Consider the following 10,226-nt stretch of genomic DNA (forward strand, 5'->3'; position numbering starts at 1 on the left):
GCCCTACAGTAAGTTACTTTTGCAGTCAAATTTATTTTAGTTTGATTCGCTTTTTGTTTCCATGTTTTATTTATATACATCATACAAATAACATAATAAAATAATGTATATATTTAAAATAAAAAAAGATGTATATTTTAAATATATACAGTATATTATTTGTATGAAAAATGTAATATGAGAAATACCATTTGGATTTAAAAATAATTATATATATATAATTATTTTTAAATCCAAATGGTATTTCTCATATTACATTTTTCATACAAATAATATACTGTATATATTTAAAATATACATCTTTTTTTATTTTAAATATAATGAACATTTTTTAAATTAGCATTTAAAAGCATTTTAAAATACATTTAAAATACATTTTTAATAGTGTATATATTATTTTAAAGCAAATTTGTATTTCTCATTTTCTATTATAGTAATAATATAATAATATACTGTATGTATTCGCAATTTAAATATATATTTTTATTTTATTTAAAACAAGCAAATTTCAATTTAGTTATGTTTAATTCATGTAAATACCAGTTTTGTTGTGGAATTCCTTAAAATGAAAACAGACGCATTTGATACAGTTAATTTGGATTGCATAGCTCATTTGGTCTTTGAAATATTTGAATTCAAATTGACAAATACAACTTTTTTGACAAATACAAATTTTTGATTGCAGACTTTTGACCAAATCTTGAGAGATTGCTGGAGTGTTTTTCACAGGAGAAACATCTGAGCTGCAGAAGTCTTCGTTTAGTTGCATCGCTGTCTTGGAGAAACAACTGCGTGGCGTTTCTTTGCAGTGGGAAACCGGAGCTCAGGTAGGCTGAAAGTTTGAGTGTGGATTGGGTGAGAGTTTTGTTTCGGGCAGGTTTGCGTGCTGCTGAAGTTTTTGGCAGATCTGAAAGGCAGCTCTGCAGGTGCAGGGTGTGTTGAGCGGTTGAGTCTGTATGAATGGAGTCGTGAATTCAGCTCCATCCTAACTGTGTCTGTCCTCTGCCTGAATCCTAATCCCTCCATAATCCCATTATGCAAATCCCCCACAATTCTCAGAGAGACTTTTAAATCAACAATTGCTGCAGCGAGACACCAGCTTTTGATCTGAAGGGAGGTTGAGAGTTCGGGAGAGAGCGAGAGGGGGCTTCGGAGACCTTGGCCCCCGAAGAATGTGTTGATCCACAAGCTTGCCTCTGTCATAACCTAGTGTAATTTATGTGAAGCCCCAGGACATTCTAAACAAGATTACCATCATTCAGACAAAACCCATATTATTACTCTGTCAGGGTGAATATGCTGTGGGGTATTTTGGCACCGTGTTGTCCAATCAGAGGAAGGTTTTCATTATGATGTCACTTCACTATTGGACAGAGTCGCTGTAATAGATCTGTTAGCAGGTGGACATCCAGCATCCCAACAAAAGCGGGAAGCACATTTTGTACAACAGCCACGTATTTGTTAGAGCTCATAGGCAATAAGTCTGCTTTGAATTGTCCGTCCTTTCTGTTGTTTCCCGATGGTTTGAATGTGGAAGGGTTTAAGATTATGAATCAACTCTCAACAGTAAAAAGTGGTATCTGCTGGTTCATTCGCTTCATTAAGTGCCATTAAATTTATTAGAAAAGATGTGCAATGTGAAGCTGTACAGTATAAGCTGACTTTTAAAGAGAGTGGAAAATATGCTAAATATATTGACATTATTTGGTGGATTAAAATGAGAACATCAAAAACTAAAATATTTGTCCAAACTAACGAAGCTTGACATTTTGGTGAGATGGATTATACCTCTGGGATGGGCTTCATTTTATTTTTTCTTACCTGTTTAATCCATGTATTAATATGACTGGCAGGCTACTGTAAAGTATATCTATTTTTTTATTTGCCTATTTTTTTATTTTAAATTAAAATATGAATTATAAAAATAATAGAATTTAAATACAAGTATATAAAATGATATTAGTATATTTTAAACTTAAAATATTTTTTTATAATAGTGTGTTATTAACACTATTTTTAGTGCTGTCAAAATTACCGCTTTAACACGTGATTATTTTTTTCAGTTTAACGCATTGAAAATATTTAAAGCAAATAACACATTTCGTATTAAAGTGCGAAAGAAACTACAAGCATGCAATGTCGTAGTTATGTCGTCAGTTAAGTCATGAAGTTACCAAAAAGGCGATTAAAGGCAGAGTAAGTGATTTCTGGTAGCCAATGTTGATATTTGAAATCACCAAAACAAACATGCCCCTACCCCAAAAGGGTCTTGCCCCTATTTTGATAGCTCCGCCCCACATATACGTACGCAACCCAGGCAACGATTAGTTCTGTGAAACAAAGCAAAACCAATGTTACACCGTGTCTACGGACGTGAGCGGCGCGACGCAACAAATCCCATTTCTAAAGTGTTTTTGAAAAATCACATACCCTGCCTTTAAAGCTGCCTTAAATATGTGCATGTATGAAAGTATTTGTTATATATATATGAGTCACATTTAAGAACATGTCTCTGAAAACTGTCCTGGAGCAGCAGCACTGTCTCTCTCATCTAACACACCCCATTCAACTCGTCTACTCTTTAGTAGAGACTTTAAGACCTGAAGTGAGTGAGAAAAAGGTAAAGAGTTGAGAAAATCCGATGCGTGTCAGATCCACGTCATGTTCAGCAGCAGCGGCCGCTCTTAAAGCAGCCAAAATAAGCTAATAACCAGCTGCTGTGATGTCTGTTAATCAAAGAACAAAAGAAAAAAGAGGACATCAGTAACCTTTGAGCTTTAAGGATTCATCTATATTTAATTTAGAATTTAATTAAATTTATGTATATTTCCTACTTGCTGAAGGGCACGGGTAGCTAAATATGACATTTATTATAGGGTTTATGTGAAGATTGTTTTAAGTTCACTTAAATTAGTAGTTGTTATTTTTTTAAAGTCTAATAAATGTTCAAATTGATAGCTCTCAATTATACTGTAATGTTGAATGGCTAGTCAATGGTTACATATAAGGAAAAAAATTCCTAGAGACATCAGTAGTTCTGGTATCAGTGATACTCGCCTCATAAAAAGATGCCATTAAACAAATATTAAAAATATACTGTCTTTACGTTGTTTCTACATGAATTTGAAGGTTGAATGTGAAATTATTGCAATCTAAAAGTATAATTAAAAACTTTAATGTTAGGTGGGATTAATCACGATTAATTTCGGGGAAAAGTGTGTTTAATTTTTTTCATCGATTGAAAGCACTAACTATTTTATGTTCATATTTTTTATGTTTCTATTAAGTTTTAGTTAGTACTGTATATCTATGTATGTTTATAATTTATAGATAAAAGTAATTTAATCTACATATAAGTAATCTAATAATAAGATTTAGATTTGATTAATTAATAAAAGTTAAATACTAAAAAATTATTAAGTTATAATTATAAAAAATATGCTATATAGCATATTTATAGTATTTTTATTTATATTAAGAGTGTTTGAGTTTTTGCTGTGAATTGAAGATTAAGCGCAGGGCATGCTGCATACAAAAGCTTTTTATATGAAATTAATGTACCCTGCTTAGTTTAAACAGTAGACTGCAGTTTGTTTTTCATGTTCAGTTGGTAAAAAGTTGGATTTCTTTGTATTTAGACCCCCAGATGCTATAGCTGTGAATGGAAACGCAGCGCATTATGTTAATCAATTTAAACGCATTAATGGCAGATGTAAAAATCCCACCCCCCCCGCTCACACCCTGCATCGTCACACATCAGCATGACTATAAAAATGAGAAGCACAACCCAAACCCCACTCCTCCCTCACATCCTCGCTCTCTTTCACCCTGTTTTCCATCTGAGGAGTCGAGGGTTCTGAGAGTGTCAGATAGCTGAGAGTGAGAGGACGGATGCTGATTTATTACTTCTGCAATTACCTGACAGCACTTTATCTTTCCTAAACACTCTGCTCCGTGCTGCTTTCACTTGATGTCGGGACTATTTTTCAATTTGTGCCTGATGCTCCAACGTTCATAGAGCTTCAAGACAACAGAAAGTGGTAAGTGTTTGTACTTAACTATTAACAAAATCCTTTTCATTTTTCCCCATGCTCATTTTCAGATAATGGCATGACCGTCTATTTTTTTAGCTCTCAATTATACTGTAATGTTGAATGGCTAGTCAATGGTTACATATAAGGAAAAAAATTCCTAGAGACATCAGTAGTTCTGGTATCAGTGATACTCGCCTCATAAAAAGATGCCATTAAACAAATATTAAAAATATACTGTCTTTACGTTGTTTCTACATGAATTTGAAGGTTGAATGTGAAATTATTGCAATCTAAAAGTATAATTAAAAACTTTAATGTTAGGTGGGATTAATCACGATTAATTTCGGGGAAAAGTGTGTTTAATTTTTTTCATCGATTGAAAGCACTAACTATTTTATGTTCATATTTTTTATGTTTCTATTAAGTTTTAGTTAGTACTGTATATCTATGTATGTTTATAATTTATAGATAAAAGTAATTTAATCTACATATAAGTAATCTAATAATAAGATTTAGATTTGATTAATTAATAAAAGTTAAATACTAAAAAATTATTAAGTTATAATTATAAAAAATATGCTATATAGCATATTTATAGTATTTTTATTTATATTAAGAGTGTTTGAGTTTTTGCTGTGAATTGAAGATTAAGCGCAGGGCATGCTGCATACAAAAGCTTTTTATATGAAATTAATGTACCCTGCTTAGTTTAAACAGTAGACTGCAGTTTGTTTTTCATGTTCAGTTGGTAAAAAGTTGGATTTCTTTGTATTTAGACCCCCAGATGCTATAGCTGTGAATGGAAACGCAGCGCATTATGTTAATCAATTTAAACGCATTAATGGCAGATGTAAAAATCCCACCCCCCCCGCTCACACCCTGCATCGTCACACATCAGCATGACTATAAAAATGAGAAGCACAACCCAAACCCCACTCCTCCCTCACATCCTCGCTCTCTTTCACCCTGTTTTCCATCTGAGGAGTCGAGGGTTCTGAGAGTGTCAGATAGCTGAGAGTGAGAGGACGGATGCTGATTTATTACTTCTGCAATTACCTGACAGCACTTTATCTTTCCTAAACACTCTGCTCCGTGCTGCTTTCACTTGATGTCGGGACTATTTTTCAATTTGTGCCTGATGCTCCAACGTTCATAGAGCTTCAAGACAACAGAAAGTGGTAAGTGTTTGTACTTAACTATTAACAAAATCCTTTTCATTTTTCCCCATGCTCATTTTCAGATAATGGCATGACCGTCTATTTTTTTTTTTTTTTGCAGAAGTACTGCAGTATCATGACCAGGAAGGTGTTCACCAACACACGCGAGCGCTGGCGCCAACATAATGTCAACACAGCTTTCACAGAGCTGCGGAAACTCATCCCCACACACCCGCCCGAGAAAAAACTCAGCAAGAACGAGATCCTGCGGCTGGCCATGCGCTACATCAACTTCTTGGTGACTCTGCTGGAGAGCCAAGGCGAAGAGCCGTCAGCTCACTCGCAAGCCGCGCTCCTCACGCTGATCACAGGGAACATGCAGAAGCTGCGCACCGACCGCACCTGGACCAGCGACACCGACCCGCCCTCGCCCGGGTCCAGCTGCGACAGTTCAGAAGCCTGGTAGAACGACGCGTGTTCTGGCCATGACATTCAACCTATTATGAGATGATTTTGGATAAATGCATATAACACTGCAAATAAGCATATCTATCATATTATCTATTATATATCTATACATTTCTGTTTGGATCACTCTAGTCTTTAGACCACGTTTGACCTAAAGTGTAAAAAATACTTTTTAAAATCTCATTTATCCATGTTAAAATCATCATCACAGAGGAAGAGTGAGTTTATGGGCAGCTGTTCATACCACTTTACCCGTTTGAAATCAGCAGCTGACCGACCCACTCTACTAATCACCATTTAACACAACACACAATCACAACCGCAAACACAAAAAAGGCAACTTTGTGATCCTAAAACCAAACACAGAAAAGCAAAGCTCATCTGGCAAGTGTGTGAACGGTTGCTAATACTTATTTAGAGTCTTCCGGTTTAGATAATGTTCAACAACCACTAACATCTACTAACAATATTAGCATAATCAAGAATATATACTGTAAACTGCATTATCTCGCAGCTCTAGTGGGTTGTATATTACATCCAACAGCAATCCAGCATCCAATTCAACTGCCTGGTTTTTTAATTGTGTTGCAAAATATTATCGGCCAGCTCTTTTGGATATATAAAAATATCCAACTTTATCCTCATACATACAGTATACTCAATTAGGTCAATATATTATGTAGATTATATTATTGGCAAGCTTTATATATAGGTGGATATGTGAACATATCTAACTTTATCCGCATACTTACAACTTAGAGCAATATACTGTATACTATATTGCAAATCTCAATTGCTTGATTTTTTCATTTCATTGCAAATATTATCACCCAGCTTTTAAGTTGGATGTATAAAAATGTCCAACTTTATCTGCATAAATACATTATACACTCACTTAGAACGATACATAGCCTACTAAATTGCAAATTTCAATTGCTTGATTGCTGTCATCAATGCAATGTAACCTATACTATTACCAAGCTCTCTTTATAAAGTTGGATATATAAAAATGCCCAACTTTTCCCACATACATACAATATACTCATGTAGGGAAATATATACTATATAACAAATCTCAACAGCTTGATTGCTTGTATCGTTGCAAGATGTAAACTATGTGTTTGCCCAGCTCTAATCCACTAAATGCAACATTAACATGATTTTCTGTAAAGCTGATTTGAAACGTTTTGTATATAGTGAAAAGTGCTATATAAATAAATTTGATATATCGGACTCGAGCTCTGTCACACAGCAACTGATAAAGCAAATGTTAATTTGATGAAAAGGGAGTAACAATAATAAATAATAAACAAAATCTATATCAGCATGACTAACACATCTCCTCTTCTTTCCAAGTGTCCTCCTCTCCTTCACTGTTCTACTCCAAGTATGCGGCTAATCTGCTATTGAGTGTGCTTTTCCTTATCGGAACCCCACACTCTGCCTAAATCTGTTATCACAATGGAGCAGATCATGGGCTTCTCCCTCCCTCCCTCTCTCACATGCATTCACTCCCGCGCTCCGTTGCCCTCCCCGAAAGGAGGCTGAATGCAGAAGTGTCTCTGGTGCCAACCGATTAGCCCTGATCTCTTTATACGTCTAAACCAATTCACATGCTGCATGCTAAATTTTTCCCACTCTGTCTGAAACCCTGTCTCCAAAAGAGGAGGCTGGAGGGGTCATAAATCCTTATATTTGCTCCCCTAAAAATAAAGGAAACATGGAAGAGAGGGTAGAAAGTGTTATCTGTGCGAGACAGGAGAGCTGCTTGGAGTGCAGGCAGGTGCATCGCTTGCTGGAGAGACGCCCATTGTTGGCCGGACAGCGGCTCTCTCTCCTCTAGAGCACTTTTTATGGCACACTGACAATCCAATGATCTGTAATCAGATTAGGCAAATCTATACTTCAGAAAGCAACTTGCTGTAACTTTACAGAAGAAGAAGCGTTAGACCATTTTGAATTGGGGAAAAGTGGGATCATCTGAACCATTTTGTATTTGAGTATAAATGTTTGCAAGTGTGATTGTTTAGACGTTATTGATGAATACGCTCTACTATCACATACTCTTAAAAATAAAGGTTCCAAAAGTGTGTTGTCGCAGCTATGCTATAGAAGAACCATTTTCTTAGTGTAAAGAATATTTGAATAATCTCAAGAACTTTTTTCCACTGTAAAGAATCTTGTGTGCAATGAATAGAGCTGGGTAGTAACTGATTACATGTAATCTGTATTATGTAATCAGATTCCAAAAATCAAGTACTCGTTATTAGTGTATATTACACTTTATAATGCTCATAATCAGATTACAGTTTCTTTTTTATGGATTACATGATTGCATATTATTCACACAATGGCAGTAAATCATTCATAATTGATTGATTTTCCCTAATTCTTCTTTCTGTTTTACATTTTCCTCTAAAAAATCCTACTGTGTGTCATACCATTTAGCTTTGACTATATTCACAATATAGAATGGTCATGTAAATAAATTTGCAAACCATGCTTCTGAATTTGGGTGAAAAAAGCACCTCTCAAGCAATTAGACCATGTATGAAACAAAGAATTATGCAAGTTACTGGTGATGTATAGCTGTAAGACACTCTGTCTTCATCATATCCAATCTTCAGTAACTTTTGATTCTGAAAGTCTGAACAATATAGTTCTAACCTGGAAGACTTTGGACATTTAATGTCATGTTATTTTCATGTTTATTAAAGTTTGTTCATGTAATGCAGGGATTCCCAAACATTTTTGTTAGCCAAACCCCTTTGACATGAGATATTTACTTGAAATATCTGAGAAAGTTAATATTTCAGTAATTTAACAACACATTCGCATGTTTACAGTTTGATGTCACTTGACATGCCGGTAAACAAATTAAATATTTATATTTTTAGTGTTCAAGTGTTTAAATAATTTTTTTATATTTTTATGATTTAATTAATTATTAGCTTTTTTATCAACTCTCAAACTGCAGTTCTTGCATTAAGCGCAGTTTGGAAAATCCTGGTTTAATGTAATATTTAAAGCATTTTATGATGTTGATATATATATATATTTTGTTTCTCTTTGCTCTTTTTATATCAATATGGTACGTTTAATTGTAAGTTTAATACAAGTTAGATTAAAAAAGTACATTATTCTAGTAACCTAGAAACCTTGAAACTTGAGGGACTAAAACTTGAAACTTGAAAGACTAAAGTCTCAAATCCAATTAGATATTCTTTATAAAAGTTAAGAGTCAACCATGCCTACCTAAAACGGCTCGTTCTAACATGCCCCCACATGTCTACGTCACGATGTGGGAAGATTTGCATAACGCCGCCCAAATGTTCACGCAAAGAAAGAAGGCGTAACTTTTATTCTCCGCTCACTCTAGCCCGCCATGTGAAACTACTTTGTTTGGTCTTCCAAAAGAGGACACGACTAGAAATCAGTGGTTAAGTTGTATTTACAACACTGTTCCAGAACAGTTCAACCCAAATATTGAGATGTGTGCTGCGCATTTTATGGAGGACTGTTTCCTGATCCTGGTAGAGTAGACTACAATGCCGGCTGTTCTGACTCACAGAATGTAAGTACGTTTTTTATATATAAAGAATTTGCCACTGACGATTCAAAAGCAAGTTTAGAGCAGTGTATTAGCGGTTGTTGTTTGTCATTTCTCCGATCACAAATGCAGACATGGTTTTATGTTTACACAGTGCGATGCAAAGCAACGCGTAAAAAGACAGTATAAGTCATTATAATCCGTAATTATATCCCCACTGGATGCAACGAATGCCTCGTTTATAATGGGTTTTCATGTTTATGTCTTGTCGCTCCGGCCGGACGGCATCACAATATGGTAAGGGGCATAACATTTCCGTCACACGCTTGAGGTATTCGGCCAATCACAACGCACTGGATAGCTGGCCAATCAGAGCACACCTCGCTTTTCAGAACAATGAGCTTTGTAAAAATCGACGCGTTTCAGAAAGGCGGGGCATAGAGGAGAAACAATAATGTACAGTATGTAGAAAATAATGTGTTTTTTGAACCTTAAATCGCATAAACACATTTCATTACACCAAATACACAAAATAATGTTCTTTTTAGCAACATCATATGACCCCTTTAATATGTTTTTCTAAACTTGCATGCATAGCCTAATAATGATCTTGCACTGCTAGAAATGTCATGTCATCAACACATTCAGAAATAATCTTACAACAAAATATTTTTAAGATAAATAAATAGATACCTTTTACCTGGACATTTTATTGATTGATCTCAACCATGACTTTGCTCTTGTATGTTAATAATTATACAGAGTCTTAGGGTGTATGGTTGTGGGGCACTGAGAGTGTAGCGGCCTAAAAACTAACTAAAGCCGCAGGAGCTGAGTGAGGGAATAACTTGTGACGCGTTTCGTCTTGAGATTTATTTTTATCCACCGAATACTTGACAAGCATTGAGGCATTTCTTGAAGGATCGGAAGATTTTATGAATCAGTACCGCTGCTCCCTATACGCAGAATACGCAGTTTGCATAGTGCACCAACTCCCAGGGAGGGCACCATTCCAGT

General features: G+C 35.2%; 1 protein-coding gene across 2 annotated transcripts; it reads left to right on the plus strand.

The window, feature by feature from the left end:
- Positions 1–744: 744 nt before the first annotated feature.
- LOC107723303 (T-cell acute lymphocytic leukemia protein 2-like) lies at positions 745–5,882 on the plus strand. 2 transcript variants are annotated; one of them, XM_016531867.1, is made up of 4 exons: positions 745–827; positions 4,019–4,040; positions 5,313–5,665; positions 5,873–5,882. In XM_016531867.1, the coding sequence occupies exon 3, from the start codon at positions 5,328–5,330 to the stop codon at positions 5,655–5,657; it is 330 nt and encodes a 109-aa protein (XP_016387353.1). In that variant the 5' UTR covers positions 745–827; positions 4,019–4,040; positions 5,313–5,327; the 3' UTR covers positions 5,658–5,665; positions 5,873–5,882. The 2 variants fall into 2 exon arrangements, with proteins under 2 accessions (XP_016387353.1, XP_016387352.1); XM_016531866.1 differs by lacking the exons at positions 745–827; positions 4,019–4,040 and adding an exon at positions 4,916–5,212.
- The last annotated feature ends 4,344 nt before the right edge of the window (positions 5,883–10,226 follow it).

Source organism: Sinocyclocheilus rhinocerous, unplaced genomic scaffold (genome assembly GCF_001515625.1).
Source record: "Sinocyclocheilus rhinocerous isolate Xijiao unplaced genomic scaffold, SAMN03320098_v1.1 scaffold665, whole genome shotgun sequence".
Classification (NCBI taxonomy): Eukaryota; Metazoa; Chordata; class Actinopteri; order Cypriniformes; family Cyprinidae; genus Sinocyclocheilus; species Sinocyclocheilus rhinocerous.

Coding starts and splice junctions, on each gene's coding strand:
- LOC107723303 (XM_016531867.1), top strand. CDS start 5,328: ATGACCAGGAAGGTGTTCACCAACACACGCGAGCGCTGGCGCCAACAT.